This window comes from Spea bombifrons, chromosome 1 (genome assembly GCF_027358695.1).
Source record: "Spea bombifrons isolate aSpeBom1 chromosome 1, aSpeBom1.2.pri, whole genome shotgun sequence".
Taxonomy (NCBI): domain Eukaryota; kingdom Metazoa; phylum Chordata; class Amphibia; order Anura; family Pelobatidae; genus Spea; species Spea bombifrons.
In genome coordinates, this window is record NC_071087.1 from 58,010,979 (window position 1) to 58,032,614 (window position 21,636).

The following is a 21,636-nucleotide window of genomic DNA, read 5'->3' on the forward strand; positions in this document are numbered from 1 at the left end:
TTGGCTAACTTTCTAATAAATGCTTGAGGTGCACATCCCACTCAAAAAAATATTTGTATCTTTTTACCTCAGTAAAAGATCAGAGAGGAATACATATCCTTGACATGTCCTGAAATCGTCCAGCAGTGTTTGTGAGACATCACTGGAGTCCTTGAGAAAACAGGAGAGGCCAGCAAACATCTCTACAATTTCCAGTGGGGACAAGTCGTTGGATTGCTGCATGTTCTGTACACACGTAGCCAGACATTCTTTTTCTAAGTGGATATTCAAAAAGTGTGTTTTAGGAAACAAACATCCCAATTAAAAGACACATAACATAAGTAATATACTCAATTGTAATATGGCCTAATGGTTAAAATGTCATTCTAATTTGGCTTTATGTTGAAAAGGGAAGAGAGGCACAACGGCCCATGCTTTTCATAATCTATATTACATGATAATCTGCAGAGAAAATCATTAGATTATTTGGTAATGATTCCAAATTAAGACATTTGCCCCGTCAATTGCTCAAGCTTTGCCATGATAAAACGATCCAATCAATGACCTCCAAAATATGAAACAAAACATGTTTTTGTTATCACTACCATTAAGTGCTGATAATGCCAATACTCACCATGTATATATTTCACCACGTTCAGGCTAAGACCATGTCGAGATATGGTCATTAAAACTTCACCTGCACTTTTCCTCCAGGGAAGGTTGTAAGGTGGACACCAGGATGTTATTGCACTGAATAGGAGCTGAAGGTCATCTTTTTGAGCCAGCTCCTCTGCTGGAGAAACGTAGTTGCACAACTTCACCAGTATCTGCAATGTGAACAAATCGATTTGCATGGTTATACAAGAGAATTCTTTATCCCTTAAGTAATTAAGATTTCAGACCTCCAGGCCTCATGGAAAAAAATATCCAAGGTAGGGGCATCCTGCAATTCCTGATAACCCCTGACACATAACAGGATGATCAAGGCCAGTGGTACCCAAGAGGACGATAGCCAGCTGTTATTTGATGCTGATACACAGTTCCCATGATCCTTGGAAAGCTTTTAACTGCCAGAGAATCAAAGGACTTTGTAGCGAAAAATGACTAGGGAGCTGCAATTTGGCCTTATACTGATTTAGACAGACCTGTCTAAGGGTCTCATAAACTAATTTTCTCAGCTGTGCATTCTGTAGGCTATCCTGAGAGCATGTCGCATAATCAACAATTGGTAATGGGTGTACGTTTGGACCGCATACACCGTATTCCCTAGAGGACTGTAACAGTGTCGCTGCAGTTCTTGGGACATTGTGAAGACGTGAGCCTTCATCAATAGGTTACAATGTAAACAAATTATGGTAGGGCACATTCATTGCCTGACTAGTCCTTTCTACAGCTTGTCTCCATGGGATCATTTGTATTAATACCGTATTTGCTCGATTATAAGACGAGGTTTTTTCCAGAGCAAATGCTCTGAAAAATACCCCTCGTCTTATAATCGGGGTCGTCTTCTAATCAGACCCCAAAAAAATGGCTGGGGCCATGCTGCTTACCGGTCGCGAGCAGCGTCTCTTCCATTAGAAGCAGGAGGACAGGAAGCTTGTAGCTTCCTCACAGAACTCTATCTCCCCCTCCCTCCTCTGGGGGCGGGGCCAGAGAAGTTGCTGGTACAGCCGGTCCCCTGCAGAAGTCTTCGAGTGAGAGATCTGCAGTTCAGGTAAGGGGGTGGGGGAGGGTTTTTGGGTAAGTATGTGTGATTAATGTGTGAAGTATGTGTGATTAATGGAATGAATGAGTATTTAAATGTTTGTGAATGTGTGTTTGTGTGTGATAGCATGGATGTGTAAGGGGGGTGGGGGTTGTAGCATGGCATAGGGAGGCTGTAATCCCACTACTATCATCCCCAGGTTCCAGCATGTACTGGCTGCCTTGGCTTGATAGGAGTGTGATTGCTGTTAGCAGCAATCACACTCCTATCAAGCCAAGGCAGCCAGTACATGCTGGGTTAAAAGGCATATCATGGGGCTGAGTGGCATATAGGGGGTTAAAATGCATTTCTGGACCTCCAGAAATGCATTTTAACCCCCTATATGCCACTCAGCCCCATGATATGCATATATACCTCCAGAAATGCATTTTAACCCCCTATATGCCACTCAGCCCCATGATATGCCTTTTAACCCCCTATATGCCAGAGTGGCATATAGGGGTATAAGGCATATCATGGGGCAGAGTGGCAAATAGGGGGGGTATAAAGCATTTCTGGGGGCAGAGTGGCATAACTGGGGGGGGGCAGGTAGGCAAATAAAAGGAAATTTAAAAAATATATTTACATGAATTAATATTTACTGGTAAAACTTTTTTTCCTATAGGGTCGTCTTATATTCAGGCTTTTTGTTTTTTTCCTAAATTAATATTTTGATTTTGGGGGGTCGTCTTATAATCGGGGTCGTCTTATAATCGAGCAAATACGGTACATACGGTCATAAAACACATTTCCCTAGAAGTAACAGGTGCTGCTTAACTTGGGCAACACGTCCACTGCACTTTCTAGTGGGTTAAGCAAATAAATATACTGCCAAAGAAGACTTGTCAATGTATTCTTTCCTCTGGAGGAAAGAATAATACGTACAAACACAAACGTTTAATAAACATTTTTTCGGGTTCTATGGCAACAACCTATCAAAGCCTGCTTTTATGATACATGACAATTAAGTGTTCCCTGCTAAATTCTGAAAGTATTTTACATAATAAAGAACTCCTTCCAGAAGTACTTGAGATGATGTACGCAGTTATAAACGCATTAAGTTCAAGGTAGCTGGATCAGCACCTTCAACAATGCATATCATTCATACATTTTAAACAAAACTTGAATTGTATTTTTCAGAAATGACCAGTTAGAGCTCGATGTGTCATCATTTTTAACTTTAACCCATCAGTTTATAAAATAACTAGCTATTTAACTACACACTTTAATATAACAGTAAGATAAGACGTTCTATAATTTGATAGATTTGAGTATGGGGGTCGTCTCTAAAACAAGGTTTGCTGGAACTTTACTTGTTAATACATGCTGGTTGTAGATTAGGAAAATCACTGTCACAGAATGTAATGATGAAGACCAAGACTAGAATTTCTCATTTGCACTGGGAATAATCACTGAAGCAGATGGCTTATCAAATATTCTATTAAGAAATTGCAGTGGGGATATTAAACAGATCGATAGCAGCCGACGCCAGATGGAAATAACTATTGCAAAGATAAGCAATATATATAATGATTTCTGATGCAGATGCAGTTAGAATGTGTGATGCAATCCAACTGTGAACTTAGTATTCCTGGTACTATTTCTCAAAGTAAAATGCATCTAAGATCACTTTAATGGCATTTAGCTGAAAGAAATAGGTTAGTACTACTTTGCAAGAAATTCACCATGGGAACTGATTAAAAAAAAAAAAAAAAAAAGCATATGTACGCAGTATTGGGTTTTGGCTAATATTTGGTTTAAGAATGAATTGTACATCTCCAAGGTTGTGTATATTTTCTGGAGAAGAATACTTGATTTGCAAATATATTATATATATATATATATATATACATATATATACACATATATATATACATATATATATACACACAAAAGACATACATATTGTTTGAGGATGAGGAAACGTGTATCACACACAAGACCGTTGCCTTGTCTGGTTTTCAGACACGTCTGGAAGTCTTAACATAAAAACAGACAGTATAAATGAAAAGCTGACGGGTAGAGATTACTATCAGAAAGCTACAAAAAAGAAAGCAAAGGGAAACATTTGTACCGAGTGTTTACAAGAGATAAAACTTAAGCTGAAAGCCGTACAGGGCCTACACAGTGATTAGACTCCAGATACGGCAGCTAAAACCAAGATGTTTAAGGGAGAAGAAAAAAGTCATTAGATGACCTAGATGAGTAGGGTGCCAAGGGCACTACTGTATGGAAAGAAGATTTCAAGAAAGCTGCGGTAGCCAGGATGTCCAAATATCACTGACAACAAGACAAAAAACAAAGAAAAAAATCTAAATAAGAAATGGATGAAAGCAAGCCTGAAATTCTAATTAATTACTATTTATATTGATTGTGACTCAAAAATATAAAATTTATCAAGATGCAGCAACAGAAATCATTAAAAGTGTTGCTCGGTAAAATGATTAACAAGACCATGCCACACTTTTTACCATTCAACCTTCACAGGAAAGAAGAACTAAAGCCTCAAGGTTAGAACCACTCAATACCATAAGCACCTAGGTTGGAACACATTTCTGGACAGATAATAGTGTTTACGGTATAAAAACTTACCTTAAAAATCCAAATGTAACTATTAGTTTATTCATTTCTAAAAAGGGTCCAGAGATTAAAAATAACGTTGGATTTTATAAAGTTACACTTTATATTATTACCAAAAATAACATAAAAGGCATGGTATGCTATGTTGTTTTTGCTGTTGTGACGTCTAAGTAGCACATATCCAGAACTGATTGGGAAAGGACCAAACAAGCAGAAGAAAACGGTATAATTATTATGAACGTCACATGATTGTATATTACCTGTACAAAGACTTTCTGAAGCAGTGTTCTGCGTTCTGTCAGAGGCAGCTCGTTCTCTGCTCCGCCGGGAACCTCAGGCACGTGCGGCAGGTCAAAAAACAGGTACAGGCATTTAATGAGCGTGGACGGCACAGACATCGTTGTCATGCAGTCCACTGTTTTCTGATGAGAAAAATATAATAGAAATCTATATGAAAACAATTGCATTTTAATGAATAAAATGCTGAGAATAAAAAGCAGGACAGGTGAATGTTTATTTGAAAAAATATTAAAATTGAGATTAAAGAATGTTGATGACAGAATTACCCCTACTGCAATAGGAGATAAACTACTGCAAAGCTTTTAGATGATATTATGATGCGATACACATTATGTATTGAATTCTTCGGCTTTATATATATTTGACCTTGGGTGCTGCCATAGGCCAGAGCCAGGGCTGTGCCCCAGACTCACCATTCCAAAGGCTATGTCCTCAATGTGGAGCTCCAGTGGAAGCCATGCTTGCTCACAGGGCAAATGGGCCAGCTGAGGAGATCAGAGGTCTTCCTCGTAACCAGCCCATTGCGTAATGGCACATCGGAGGGCCGGTCTGTTTGTGGCAAGGGGACCTTGAATATGTTGCTGTGTTAACAAGATGTGCCCTTCTGACTTTCAAGAATTAAGAGAGCTTCAAAATCAAAACCTTCATGCTTCATGTAGTGTTATTTCAGCTCCCATGACTCTTAATGAGCCACTAAACCAGGATTGCCATCTTTGGCCTTAATTAATTCAGAAGCCAAACACCGCTTTATTAGTAATATTTAAGGTTCTGCCTTAAATTGTTTTCGTCGCCACAAAATGCTCAGTGTGCTTTTAAAGATAATACAGATGGAAACGTAGATGAAATGATGAGGCAAACTTTGTTCAAAGCAGAGGACCAAGACACCCTGACACTGCAGAATATTCTAGTATGCAAATGCACAACCTTATATTAATAATCATTAGAAGGGTTTAGGAGAGAGTAGATAATTAGCCCAGAACACAAAGGTAATCATTCACTAAACAAAACATGTATAGAATGAAAACAGACCTGCCCAGAAGATGCCAGCAGGTTAATGACCGTGAGAAGCATCCAGCCCCTGCTCGTCTCTTCACTCTGATTAATCTCCAAAAACTGGACAATGGCCCGGCTAGCTGCCTCTGAGAGAGATGGAATAGATAAAATAAAACATAATTTGATGTTTTTGACCAGGCAACCAGCACATAGACTATTTGATTTAATAAAAGAAACATGTTATAATAAGTGCTATCACTGTCTTCAATCCCATGGTGAGGAAACCGTCATGAAGTGTATAGAACGTTGATACTAGCATTACGTACAACCTTTATAAAGTGACACATCTATAGAATCAATTGTACTTATGTAACCCAGAATTGAAAAGGAAGGAGCTTTCAAGTTCTTTTACAAATCCAAACTTCTACACATAGTCAGGTCACAGTTATATTTGTACATTACAGCATGCTGGAGGTGGATGATGATGATGAAAATAACAACATTTGACTGGTTCCAAAAATTATTTTTGTCTTTGACTCTCACTGTTTGTTTAATGTATTACCAAACTAACTTATTTCGGAACATTTGATCATTCGAGAACATTTCTTCATCCTGTCTTAAAACATTGATTAAAAAGCTGAGTCAGTAGCTTCTGAAGACAAGTAGTACAAGCATTGGCTTATAGAATAACTTATTTCAGCCATTTCCATACAAAACAACCACATCAGCATTTTCTTTAAGTTAAGGCCCTTTTATTAAAAAATATAACATTACAAATATCATCCCTAGTACTGTCTGATTCCCAAATCCTACCTAGAACAATTCTTTAATCATGCAAAAATATGCCTCATTGACAGGAAGCTTAATTATTATGTGACAAAAAGGCAGATACTTAAAGATAAAATATTTACATTGAAAAAAAAATTCTGTATATCAATACTTAATTGAAGGTATCGAAATCATGGCAAGTATGGTATATTAATACATTTGTTTCTGTCTTGGTGGTGTTTTAGTAGTTATTAGTTTAACCCTATGAGTTTAAAGAACTATGAAATTTGAATCTTGGTAGGTGTACATGAACTTTAATTTGGTTTTAATGAGCTCTGTATGTAGGTTGCCTCAAACATCTTGGAGAACTAAAAGTTCTGTGGATTCAGGCAGTCTCAATTGTTTCTCTCTCCATTTAATCCCAAACTTGGTGCTGTTCAGATCAGAGCTCTGTGGGGGCCATCACTTCCAGGACTCTAAGATAGTTCTTAATGACTTTGGGCTCGTAGTCATGTTGTATAATACATTTTGGGCCAAGCAGATCCCTGATGGTATGGCATGATTGAGGAGACCATTAACTCTGACCAAATCCCTAACACCATTTACAGAAATGCAGCCGCAACTTGGAAGAAACCGCTCTCCAACAAACTGCCTTATGTTACATCTGCTCAGAGCACCTGCCGCCATTTTTCTGCACCCCAGCTCCTGTGTTTTTGTGAATAGTTGAGTTGCTTGGCCTTGTTTTCAAGTTAGAGGTATGGCTTTTTCGCTGCTAGTCTTCAATGAAGACCACTTCTGACCAGACTTCTCCAGATAATAGATGAGTGTACTAGGGTCCCACTGTTTTCGGCCAATGCTGGTCTGATTGCAATCGGAAGATGTCCAGCATTGCCAAGGGAAATAAGAATTATGTGTTTTTCATCTGATCCTTGGCCGTCCATTGCGTCTATTGACGGTTTGCCGTTCCTTTGTGCTTCTTCAAAAGAGCTTGAATAGAACACCTGGAAAACCTTGTCTGCATGGAAGAGACTTTGATGATTCAGTACCTTGTGTATACTGGTATAATTGGTTAATCATGCACCTAACTATATGCCTACAAAATCGGACTCTGTGCAAGTGTACCTAGAAGAATTGATGCTTACAAAGAGTAGCCACACCAAATATTAATTTAATTCAGATTTTTCTTCACTCACTAAATGATGAAAATAAACTATTAACATGTCTTTTTTCTAGCATTTCTTAAAGCATTCTTACTTTATAGCATTTTGTTACACTTGCCTAAAACTGTTGCACTACTTGAAAACAAGTAGTTTAAAGACTGTTATAGCACACAATTATTCCAGACAATACTTCAAGAATGGTTAAGTACCACAAACTTTCTATTAGTAATACAGTTTTAAATCAGTAAAACTTGCAACAGTAAACCCCACTGTTTTCCGGTTTTACTTACAAAAATACATTTTACTTGTAATGATTTCGAGTATTTAATACCAGCTACAGTACATACTGTTTCTTATACATCACTTTCGTACCCATATAAATTATTTCCTTACGAGAACATTGACCAAGGAAAAAAACTGCTAACATTAATAGCATTTTACCAAGATACCTTCATCTACCCATCACCAAACAATATACTCCCAACACTCCGACGTTAAAGAGTTGATCACAATTAGCCCTAAAATTGAAACAGTGGAAGGAGATCTTAAATGAACAAATGTTTCTTTACTTATGTTTCCAGATAGTTTTTATTATTTATTAAGTCTTCGACATAGGCAAACCTTCTTTTGAGTGAGTGAGGGGGGATGGTGAGGTAACAATGAGGCATTGTGGGTATTCTGCCAACGTCTTACAATGAACACAGAAAATAATGAAAGCAGCCTTTCTGTACAAAGGAAGCTATATCTTCAGGCTGGGAGGCATACGTGTATTTGAGCATTTTTTACACAATTATTTTGTGTTCATGTTACGTATGGTAACTCTACCTTGAACCTGTGGGCATATCCCTACTTAGCTGAAAGGGATCTGGGCACCTCATAGCTTGGCTTAACCCCTTCCTTGCATGTTTTTTTCACTAATCTAATAAAAGAGCCTTAATCGTATAATAAATATCTATGTTTTTATTTATTCCAGTACTGCTTCACTGGCATTTTTTCCCACTGGATTTTAGGTGGCAAATACACAAAAAAAGTTATTTTTTTTAATATCTTTATTCATTAAAATTTCAGAGAATTTGTCTGTAACCACTATTTACCGTGCAAACTTATGAACATTCAAAGTTGTCTCCTTGCTGACTTCAACAAGGTTTGGGCTCTGGTGACCTTTGCCCTCGGGCATACCAAGAGTATTTGGCATCTAGGGCGGATCCTGTATTTGGCAGCCCCCACCTCCACTTTAAAAAGACACCCACAAGAAAATTAATGTCGGCAAGAATATTTATTGCACAAATCTGTAAACTGTATGCCAAGTGGAAAAAACTAGAAATATGAAAAAATAAAATATTAACTTAAAAATAAAATTAAATAAGCTTAAATTAATAACACTTACTGTACAGATATAGTACAGCATAACTACTATTACTATATACTGAGGCAGACATTGACAGTGGTACACCATAACTGCTATCATTATATACTGAGCCAGACATTGGTGGTGCTACAGCATAACTTATGTCACTATACACTCAGCCAGACGTTGACGGTGCTACAGCAGAACACCTGGCACTATACACTGAGCCTGAAGTGATAGGCTTAGTACCACCATCAACTATTGTTAGTTACTAACAACTATAGTTGTTAGCTTGAACGAGCAGGACCCTCTTCTCCTTTTGTGTCGGTTTGTTATGTGATTTTTAATTTTACTGGATGATTGTAACAGTGCTACAGAATCTGCTGGCACTATATACATTTATATAATGTAATGTATGGCTTAGCATATACAAAAAAAAAGGTTGGAATACAGCACTCAGTAGTGAGATGGTGCACGAGCCAGGGTACCACCAAGCCTTTCAATAAATCCAAAATAAAGAAGCAGAGGCTCAGCACTCAAATGGTAAGGTGAGTTTATTTTACACAGGCTACATAAAATAAACTCACCTTACCATTTGAGTGCTGAGCCTCTGCTTCTTTATTTTGGCTTAGCATATAGTGATGGGAGTTATAATCTACTTCAGAGCATAACTCCCATCACTACATGGTGATATAGCATAACACCCACCACTATACACTGAATAAGACACTGACAATGGTACAGCATAACGTCCATCACTCTCACACGCTTACTAATGCTCTCCCTTTCGCTAAATGTTTTCCTACCTTTCCTCTGTCACTTTCCCTTTTTCCTGCTGCAGTTCCTTTTTCCTCTTCCTCTTCTTTGTTCTTCCACTAGACTCTTCTTGTTCTGTCTCCTTCTAGTGCAGTGGGCGTGGAAGGCAGTGTTTTGCGCTGGGATATGACATCAAATCCTCACTCACAGCATCAGTTGCTGTTGTCCATCACAAGGGAGCAGGATCAGAGGTCTGTATTAGCAGACCTACTGCTCATTTGATTGATTTTAAGTCATTTAGAGGGAGATCCTTGATCTCCCCAACCGAGCCTGCTATTCTAGCGGTAGACATTTTAGTCCGTTTCTGCAAGGGTGCACACAGGATGCTGGCCTGGTGGCACCCCCCTGATGAGTGATACCCAAGGCAGATGGCAAACCCCCCACACCCCCATTAGGTATGCTACTGCCTTTGCCTATGTCTTAGACAATGAGAGGTAACACCAAGCTGGTCACATAACATTTTAGTTCGTATTTACCTGGAGAAAATTAGACAAGCCACATTAATCCCTAACAGAACAACTTGAGGAAAGGAAAAAAAAACAGTTTTGGATTTAATTTAAAATTAGTGAACATCAAGTTCCTGAGCCCCATCCAGCAGATACCCATGAAGTGCACCAAGGCTGTGGTAGATAGGCATAAGTATGTTTGTACTGACCTTGCAATCCTGCTACTAACTAAACCATTTAGGTGACAAAAATATTAAAAAGAAAAAAAAATGATTCAAACTATATTATGAATTATTTAAAAAAAAATCTTTGTACATTCTATCGTCCATGATAAACTAGTGACCTCTGGGAAATTGCTCTTGAGTCTTGAGGAGCTTACTTCCCGATTTCACTACAATTGTCAGTTGGGGGGGGTTGGGGTATGATTGGGGTATGATGGTAAAACCTTAACCTCTCCCCAGAGCAGCAAACTGGTTTACTAGGTGGATTACACCTTTCTTTAAATGGTTTAAATGACCTGCATTACAGTTCCATACCTGTAGATTTATTAGATGCTCTCCTGCGAATCTCAGTCACCATCAATCGGGAAACTTGTGTTGTAAACTGCAGTAGGTCTGAGAACTTTTCTGTCATTGTACTAGGAGGTGCACTTCCAAATACCTGGGGATAATAAGACATACTGTAATGTAGAATCCACACCACTAGATTCAACAAGCAACAATTCAAGTTCCAACAGGATCAGAAAAAAAGGACAAAAAAAGAAATACAGAAAAAATGAATCAAAACAGCATGAGGAAACACTTGCATATTCACCCCCCAAAAAAATCCCCTTCAATGTTCTATGTATCTAATAGACACTTTTTAAATTCTCTTTATTTGTTCACGTCCATTTAAAAGAGTACAACAGTTGACATACCACAGTCCAGATCACTTCTTAACCGATACAATTTTTCATATCATACAAATGAAATTTATGACATTGTCCGAATGAGCTTACAGGCTGTGAACCTCATTTTCTGCATCTTCCTTAAATCAATTTAAACAAACAATACCTCAATAAACACATTTAAATGTGTCAAACCTCATATATGTATCTGATTTAATATTTAATTCAGTGGTAGATTACAAAAGTGAAGACATTCTTATTTACTTAATTGGCAGTATTTAGCTATTCATTTTCCATTACAGTCTCTAATCATGACATTAAAATCACTTAAGATCCCATCAATGTTTACTTTAAGCCACTAACTAACTACAACCAATAAAAAAGAAGCAATAGATCTTAAAAACAAGAAGGAAAAGATGGCTGCTCTGATGGTCTACACATAGACCACTTATGGACCATGACCGATCCTCTTGAATTCAGCATTAATATACAGACCATATAAGAAGTTGACCAGATTTTTCTTAGTGAACTCTTGGGGCATTTGAATGCAATTTGAAAAATAACAAAGATATTTACCAATGCTGTGTCTCAGGATAGACTCTGGGTTTGGTATAAGTATATCGTTATTTTGGACATGTCATTACCGATTTAGCAATTAAAGGTGGCATTCAATAAAATACATTGGCAGGTTAGCATTTATACAGTGACACAGACTACTAAAAAAGTACATTTTATGGCATCTTTACTTTTAGGGAGAAAATGCGTTTCTTCTAGAGAGCTTCAACGTTAGAATTCTCAAGAAATCTCACCAATTTAACTACACACATTAACAATGAATTATGAATCACTCAGTTAGCAATGCATCTTGTAATTCTTGTAATACATAAAGCGGTCTGTTTGGAAACTGCAGAAATACAGTTATACCAAGATATATTTAATGAAAGCTCACCAGGTTAAGGTGTCAATAATATGGGTATTTTCACAGAAAATAAAGTGCATAATAACGTGTGTGGAAGAGCTCATCCTTTCTGTAAACTCTATATACAGAACTGCCCATTGCATACAAATACCGGTAAAGAAGTATCGCCTGTAGTAACCAGATTATTTATTACTTGCCTGGTTACCTTTCCTAGCTACCGAGTTTTCAATTTTCCTTTAAAACATAGTCTTAAGGAGGGTAGATTTGTCTGTTGTATTGGTGGCACACAAAATGAATTGTAAATGTTTAACTGAAGCGTCTATTCTTGAAAAAAAAGTGATCTCAATGTTCTGGCATTTGCTATTCTCATCCCTGCAGAATTTTAATTTACACAAGAATACCAGAGCAAGGTGATGCTAAGATACTGAATACTGAAGCATTCAATGCTATAAAGAAAAGCTTTATGGCACACACAATATATATATAAAAAATTATATGTCCATATATTTAAATGTGAAAGCACACCCTATTGTCAGCAAACACTATACTGTAAACAAAATGTTTAATATTTTTCTGAGGGCCTTTTTACTTGAGCCGAAATATATTACTAAAACTCTTTTCCTCTGTATCTGTTTGCAAGTGTGATGTTAAGAACTTGTCCCATTAGAAGTAGGACTGAATAAACACACAGTCCCTTCTCATTTCTTCAACAACAGGACAACTTTTTTTTTTTACTTATATGCATTTTTCTCTTTCTTTCTTTCTTTCTTTCTTTCTTTTTAATTTATTGTGTGCATTTTTGTCCTATAATTAGAAATGGTTCTCGAAGGTTAAAATACACAAGGTTGATTTTCTTTTTCATTTGCAGCTCTTTCCAGTAGAATAACGATACAATATTACGGTCCAGATGGAGCTCTACGGGACATTAAATTGAGCTACTGTTCACGTACCCGGTTGAAGACTGGCAGCATCATATAAAGCTTCTCTTCCTGTTCCTTCTGTGTCATGTGTCGGGCCGGGTGACAGAGCTCCGTGAACAGTCGCCGGAGATGCATCAGGCCCAGAGCGTTATCCTGCGGGCTGCACTCCTCTTGCCGTGGCCGGCCCATGATCCTCTTCACCATATTCATGGTGACGGTATCCTAAAAGACAACCAGGCCACTGCAAAAAACAAAAACAAATACAACATTCATTACTGTGATTAAAATACATTAACTCCGTGTTTTTTTGTTCTAGCCTTTATTAAGATTGCTTTATTTTATTATTTTTTCCCCTGACCCTTTAAATACCTGGGAGGTGTGTAACAGCAGAATAAAAAAAGGCGATAAAGACTACTCTCAACACATTCTCTAGCCACAGCATGCATCATGACCTTTTGTACAAGTCATTTTCTAAGTGATGAAACAGGCGAAGAGAGATGTCTTCATACACAGAAGCAAAAATGTAAATCAAAAATTGTAAATTAAAATCAAGTATGTATTTTTGAGTACAACAGCTGAACAGTCCAAGAGTAGCAACTACAATGTCCATTATATTTTATATATATATTGTATATATACACTATAAACACATATAAAATGTGTGCATAAAGCTGCCAAAAATAATTTAACTGAAATCTACACAACACATTCATGTAACCCAAAGCTTTTAATTAGTTGATAACAAATAAAAATAAAATCATCGTTTCTGTTTTAACGTTACCCAGTTCTACCCTACCTTAATATATGCCCTCATTAACTATTTTATTGTGTCCAGGACAGACTATAATGTACACTTCCATATATAAACACCTTTAAACAATAAAGTTTATTTATGGAACCTGAAACGGATTATTTTATGGTAATGAGATTAGCCATATAAAATTCATCATAAAAGCAGTACATGCGGAACCGTTGTGAGTTATATCTTCGTTATTAAAATTTCATTTGAATCTTCAATGAACGTTTGTATTTCGAATCTATTTCACCTAGACAGCTATTTTGGAAAGATTCACCTTTAGCATCACAAAGAGCAAAACAGTACTGATTACTTGTTGTTTATGTGGACTATGAAGAAGTTATCTGCATAAAGCTGAAGTATAAATTAGAAGTTAATACGGTAATATCACACCATGCTGTGTGCCCCTCAGTAAAGCCAAAGAAAGAAAATGATGCTGTCACATCTAATAAACCTCCAAAAATGAAAGCAGTTTAGTCTGCACTTGGAAAGGCTGCATCTGCGTCTGTTCTAGTTCATTATTGGATATATGAATCCAATTGATTCTAGAACCAAATATCATTTTGACAAACAATTATACAGGTAAATTCATAAACTCAATTTATTTATTTTTTTTTTACAATGGCTGTATATCCAACCGGGGCAGATTTATTGGTAACAAACTTTGTATGGAGTGGCATTCACTGGAACTGCCATTCGATGGCTTCTAAGGTTTCGCCAGCCTTGTTCATAAATGAGGAAGGAAAAAGGGAAAAGGAAAAAAGAAAGTTCAACCTTTTCAAGCCATCCCAGTTTATGTTGATATAGATTAAGGCAATAAAGCCTTCTTAGAGAATGTGAAGTACCCTTTAGGACACAAAAAGGCAGTCACATTTCTCCCTGGATCAATCTTTATTAACTTGAAGCAGTGTGCTGACAAAGTTGCTTCCTTTTCAAAAAGCAGTCCAAATCGTTTTGAAATTTAACCACATTATCTGCACCGGCCACTTCCCTAGGTAAAGTACTCCATGGCTTTACTGCCCTCGTTGTAAAGAATACCTTTCACCGTTGGAATTGTTGTTCCAAATTTAGAAAAGATGATTGCCTTTTTGTAACCTACCGGCACTACGCACAAAATAGCAACGGAGTTCTGGAGCCGCAGAATTTTAGGAACTAAAGTATTGTTTGCAGAAAGTATAGAATGCATATTTACGTACAGGCTAAATGTTTAAATATGCGTTCTTTGTAAGTAGGAACGTATAGGTGATTAGAATTAAGTAGCTCTTTTTGTACACTTTTCAGTTCCAATAATGAGTCTACCAGTATCCCAAAATCTTCCTTTGACAGAGACTACCCTCCAAACCCATTTACTTTGTACAAAGCGCTCAATGCTTTAGTTTCCCCAAGTGCATTTATTTACATTTATCAGAGCTAAATCTCATCTGCCATTTTTCTACCAAGTGCCCCAAATCATTCTGCAATTACTATATTGATCAGATTTTACAACCATATGGTCTCCATATATAGATGATTTTTCCTTTAATACACTGGTATAAAGATATTAAAGGAGAGGGTGACCCAGATTTACCCTACTTGTAACTGCAAGAAAACCAAAGGATGTCCATTTACAAAAAAACACTCCAAAATGATTAACATACATGTAAAAGCTACTATAGAAAACGTAACAAGTGTTGGTAGCTATAAATACAGGTAGGTTACAAAAACCAGATAGGAAAAAAAAAAAAGCTTACAACGAGACATTGGGAATATGAAGAATATAGAATTACCACGAGCAATGATCAAGGTTGAAATGCAAAACCGAGTTGTTTGCCAGACTGTGAAGGTGAGCAGGGGAAATATGAAAGTGATTTACTGCTCGATGGCGGAACGAACCGAGACAGAGGCACTTTTGGTTTCCAGAGAGTGAGCAATCAAGCAGCACGGTATTGAGCAATATTAAGAAAAAAAGGACTGGACAGTAGGCATGCCAAACAGAAGCTGGATAGGACAAGATCAATTTTTTTCAAAGCCCATGAGAGATAAAACCTATGTACTGTGTCCTAACTGCATACAAAACCCTACAAAAACCATTTCTGGTGCACACAACCATGTGTGAAACTATCAGCAGATCTAGCAACAAGGTTTCTAGAAGTGATACACTTAAAGACATGTATTCTAGAACATCAAACGGCAGTTTCATGGAAAGGGGGTGCTTAAGCACTGAAAGGTACTAGACGAAGTATAAATGATGCAATAAAAAAATCTAATAATCTAAATACTCTTTTGTATATCAATATAATCCAATAATCATCAAATTAGAGTAGTGGATAAGCAGGATCTTAGATGGGCAGTAACAGTCTGGGGTGCCAGCTTAAGCCGAGGTCCAAGAACTGTCATATCACATTGATCAAATAATGCCCATTCCAGATAACAGTGGTAACCGCAAAGGCTTCTAAGTAAAAGAAGACACAATGGCATGAACATATATACGTTAAATTATAGTCATTTGGAGAGATAAACGAATAATGGTGGATAATTAATTAAAATGCTTAACATCACATTTGCGAAGACAAGGCGTGGGCGTCAGCAAATGGTCTGTACGATATTTTTAGTTTCGTGTAGTGTAGGAAAGCTTCGAGGCAATGCTTTTGTTCTAAGAAAGACTGCTATTTTAATAAGGTCTAGTATAATTACACTTAATCAGATTATAGTCTATGCTAATTGCTCTGCTTTACTCCAGGAGTAAATTGAATTAAATTAAAAAGAGCACGTCACAAAAGTAAAATGTAAAATCAAAACTCAAAAGTATTTTTGTGGAACAAATAAAAAATCATTTCCACAGCATTTTACTGCAGTATTACCAAAAATTGTATAATTAAAAATTACATAGCAAGTTTTGCTATGAAATAATCTGCAATATTGAAAGCCCCTTTTTTGTCATATGTGTGAACATATATTCAAGTCAACCTTATGTACAATCAAGTCTGAAATCTTCTATTCTGTTTTTGTCAATCACCTCAACAATTTTAGCCTTGGCTTATCTCCTTTAAGAAATCCTGCAGTACTCAAATTTATAAAATCCCATTAACTAATGCCTGCAGCTACCTTACAGCACAACGCTGCTTAGTTAATCTGGTTATCACGGCTCTATCTCATGGTTTTCCCAATAGAGCTGAGGAACTGGAAATGCTCAGACATTTGACAAAACACCTAAAAATAGAACATGTTTCATTATTCAGAGTTTTAGCGACTGCCTCGGCTCATGAAGATGGCAAACGGGGGAAGAGAATGCAATCCTGTTAAATAGCTTTAAGTGGAAGAATTTCTGCAAGTTCTGTGTTAAGCAGATCCCTGGCAACCAAATAGAATGGCCATTATGTCCTGTTTTGGGGATGTGTGACCTTTTGTGTGATTTTGAGCAAAACTCTACTCTAATGTTTTAAGGGCTTCCTAATTAGCATGTAATCAGTCAATCAGGTTTCTGGTTTCTAAGAATGTACTTTTAATCCGTAAAGGCTTGTGTTGTCTGAAGCCTTCAAAGATTGAATTAAGACCTACATAGAGAACATTGTATGTTCCATGAGGGCCAGTGCTTACATTGGTTCCTTGTCCTTGGATTAATAAGCAACTTTAATTGTGATCAATATCCAACACTCATAACAGCTATAGAACCTGACCAACTGCTGATCTTGACAAATAATTAAGAAACACTGGTTTTGGGGCTATGATCTACCTCCCAAATTCAGCAAAAGTCTAGCTCTAGAACTAACAGTAACAAAAGCTGTTCTATAAAAAAAAATCAAGTTTAGAAGGTGTTAGAGCTCTGAATCAGGTAGGCTGGTTTATGGGAAAGGTGCAGAAGGCCAATATTTGTAAAGCTAGGGCTATGCCTACCTACTCCTTCCATCAGACCCCCTCCCCCCATAATTAGTTAAGATGATTGGGTACATTAAGGTGGCACACAGTCGTACTGGCCAAGCTATCTACATGGTTCCCAAGAACGCATAGTTACTTGACTTAGCAGTATGCAGCATGGTGGAGTACACTGCTATTTGTAACTCTTCTGTAAAAAAACAAAAAAAAAAAAAACCCTCTCTCTCTTTGATTACCAAAAACATAATAAAAGATGCATTCTGAACTATGCTAACTTCACACAAAATCTAGCTTAGGTACAGTATGAAATGATTTACGGCAATCATGTGACTATGGCATTCTGGAATTCTGCTCGTAGGATGAAATGTTATATTCTCATGTTGTGTGGTTATTAACAGCTGCCTCCTGTTACTTCCTGTGTAAAGAGCTACAGAAATCTCTGCAAGTCATTGAGGCTTCTGTGGGTGCTATCTGTGTCAGCAATTTGATATGTTCCTGGCTGGGGTGGCAGTTGCATTGATTACCAAGAATGTTTGGCTCAGGACATGAGCCTACCAGGAAAATATTGAGAGGTAACAATTATTGGTCTCATAAGACAAGACTGCTCCCTTACCAACCGCTTTTGGGAACGTCTGTCTGTACAGTGAAAATTCACAAATTTTTATATTTATTAATATATAAATATTACCAAAAAAAAAATCAATGAGGATGGAACATATGTATAAACCTGGAGTTTATACTGTTGGGAGACCAGCTCTGCAGTGAACAAAAGGGAAAAGGTGCTTAACATGAAGTGATCATCAGCAGGTAGGTTAAGAAGGTTTTTCTCTTAAAAAAAAATAAAATAAAAAAAACAGGACATCTATAAAAAGAACATGAGTAAAGAAAGAAAATGTTGACATACCGATTCCTTGCTATTATCCAAGGGATCCTGGGCCAACTCTGGTAATGTTTCCGTTACAGGACATGATTTAGGAGAACTGGTATTTGGGCAGCCCAAATGAGGTCATTCTAACAATCAGGACAGAGAGTCCACAGAAATTTTTAAAGACAATTCCAGAAACACTGGAGGAGGGTAAAAGGTTTGAACTCTGAACCCTTAATCTGGAAGTTTACATTAAACTAGTAACCGGCACAAATTCTTCTCACCCTTCCCATGCGTTTTTAAAGAAACTCTAACAAATGTGATACCATAGAAGACTACTTTCTCTCCCAAGGTTTCATTAGGTAAGGGACATCTCCCTACACGCTGCATATTGTCACAGACTTTTATCTAAATTACCAATCAATGCATTGCACAGGGTCAGCCATGGGGAAGCCCAGTGAATATATTTAAAAGAACAGTCTAGTCCCCCAAATTTTAATTTTAATAGAATTACAGGAGGCGAATAGTTTGCATTTTTTCTTTACTGAACCATAGCAACAAAGGAGAAAAAATAGATAAACCGATCAACCAATCAGAAACAGCACATATAACTCCAACTCTGTAAGGCCGCCTCCTCTTCCTTTGCTGCTCCTCATGCAGGTCAGTCAAAATTTGATTAGTAGTTTCTCTGTGGGCGTTTTGTAGGCCTTTATTGTCCCTAATTTTCTCTACATCCACCCTTTGTGTTCCCTATTTATTTTTATATGTTTTGGGGCTCGTTCGGTTATGGGCGTTGCAGCCTCCCAAGCCTTTCATATGGGCAGCTCCTCGCAAGACATCTTGCGTGCGGCAGATTGGTCCAGAGAATCTACCTTTCAACGTTTTTATTGTCACCTAGTAGACAATGCGACAGATTCTTTTTTTTTGCTCAGCATTAAAAATGCAAAATATGAGCCTCCTGTCATGCTAGAAAATTGAGGCTTATTTTATTTTAATGACCGAATAATCTGAATTTTATTAAAGGCAGGAGGCAAATATTTTTCCCACCCATCCTGTGACCCTACCCTAGTTTTTCATATTCTCCATTGCTGTTTCCCCTCAATAATTTGGGTTGATTTAGTTATTTTGTGGTTATATTACCTTACATTACTGTAGTTTATATTACCATTTTTATATATATATATATATATATATATATATATTGGTACAATATTGTTCCATTATCGGATACTTTTATGGTCTTCTCTTTTATTCCGGCATAGTTTATTTCTTTATGATCCTGTTCCGGGTTGTCAAAGGTTGACAGAAGGCTATCAACAGGTTTACAGATTTTGGTTCCAGTTTCAAGTTTATTTTTCCTGCGTTCGGTTACAATACCAAAAGAATCAGGAGGCGGTCTTTAGTAGAGAAAGATATGCAAAATATTCACCTCCTGTCTAACAAATTCTGATTATTCGGTCACTAAACTAGAATAATCCTCAGTTTTAATGCATGGTTGAGTCCTTTCTAGTTATTGGAGTTCAACAATTAGACTTCTCTATCATTTCCGTCCTGCAAAATGCTCATTAGTCCTGCAAATGGTAGCCAATCATAAGCACATCAGTGTCCCGATACTGGAGCATTCATGTGATTGGCTGCTGCTACTTCCATAGACTAAAATTGGATTTCTAATTAATATGCGCAAGAAACCAAATGGATGGTCACCTCTTTCAAAAAGGGCAGACGTTATGGGAGTCTCAAAAAAGGGATATTTCGCAAGACAAAATGGCTGCCTCACTCCTTTTTAAAATCAGGTATAAAAAACAGAAATATAAGGGATTCTGGAGGCATTACAGAGGTACGAGTTGCACATCCTTGATGTTATGACAGAATTTTTTTTAAAAAAGTTTACTTGGCATTAAAAGTATTGTAATAATGGCTGAAGAAGGATTTCCATTCTAATCCACCTATTACAAGACATTCACGCTAGGGATTGGAATTAAAACAGTCTTAATCCATTTACAGAGTATTAGCCAAACTAATGCTTTACCGAGATTTCTTTCCTGTGTAGCAAACGAAAGAGAAAAGTATGATCTTCAAATTGCATACTTATGACAGATTTTCTTAAAGGATATGTTTACTGAATGCATTGAATACAGTTGATTCACATGAATTTATGATCTAAGCCCACTTAATTAAAAGAGATAACTATAAATATAACTGCCAGCTGTTTAAATAGTGTGCTCATCATGGTCAATTTTGTTGACATGAGCTGAGGAACCTAAACACATTTTAAATCTTTTGCCTGTTATATAGAAAATATATTTTTATACTTCTCTTCTCTTTTTTTTTTTTTTTTTAGTTCTTTGGGAAGTCAATATGACAACAGCTCACTGGTTTCCATCCATCATGGGAAGTTAGAAATCGAAAGATACCCTGAAAGATATCTCTAAGACCAACCATGGAGTCCTGGCCCCGGGCACTCTTTCCAATATCTCAAATGGTAAAAGTTGGACACTTTTAAGGTGATGTAGTTAAAGGTGTGACCAATTTATTAGTTATGTGATTGAGAGTGCATTAAGAAGAATTTAATTTATCGACATGATTTAATGTGTAAACAGGTTTTCGACTGTTCATAGGCACATGGTTGTACCTATTGGGAGTTTAGGACTATAGAACACTGACACACTAATACACAACAAATATTCTGATGATCTAAAAAGAAAAAGAAAAAAAAAAAAAAGATACTTTAAAACAAAATATCCATTTATGGCCAAGCTCCACCTTTTTTTCTTACCACCCCTAATAACATTTGTTATCTATTGAATAATGGTTTTGAAATATCCCTGAACCTTTTAGTGGTGCCTCCAGGATTACACATACCACAAGCTCAGAAACAGTGCATTTTTAACCATTTCTCTTCCCTTTAGCTCCCTTCATTAAAATCCCTTGTATTTAGCTGCATGAACCTTGCATATCGTCAAGTTAGGGCAGTAGAATTTTGTTGCTGTCAATATTTTTTACGTTATTATTTCTAATGTTATTTCATGTATGTGGTCTGTGCAATATGCATATACTGCATATTATAACAAAAATACTTTTTGTAATAGGGAACTTTTTTCAATTAATAACAAAAAACCCTTCTCGGAATCAACATGCAAATGTGCTTCTCTAGTTGTCTAGTGGAGCGCTTGGTTACTAAGTATGTTTAAAGAACTTATTCAAAGAAAAGTAATCCTTATTTACATAAAACTTTATCAACCGCCCCAACACTCATTACAGTTT

General features: G+C 36.9%; 1 protein-coding gene across 3 annotated transcripts in view; it reads right to left on the bottom strand.

Moving 5' to 3' along the window:
- Positions 1 to 21,636, bottom strand: part of WDFY3 (WD repeat and FYVE domain containing 3) — a 110,688-nt gene that overhangs the window by 60,079 nt on the left and 28,973 nt on the right. For all 3 annotated transcript variants that reach the window (XM_053461720.1, XM_053461718.1, XM_053461719.1), the window contains 6 exons: positions 12,890 to 13,100; positions 10,671 to 10,794; positions 5,633 to 5,742; positions 4,564 to 4,725; positions 614 to 806; positions 68 to 254 (listed from right to left, as the gene is read on the bottom strand). In XM_053461720.1, coding sequence (XP_053317695.1) covers positions 68 to 254; positions 614 to 806; positions 4,564 to 4,725; positions 5,633 to 5,742; positions 10,671 to 10,794; positions 12,890 to 13,069 — 956 coding nt within the window. In that variant the 5' untranslated portion in view covers positions 13,070 to 13,100. The remainder of the gene's footprint in view (positions 1 to 67; positions 255 to 613; positions 807 to 4,563; positions 4,726 to 5,632; positions 5,743 to 10,670; positions 10,795 to 12,889; positions 13,101 to 21,636) is intronic.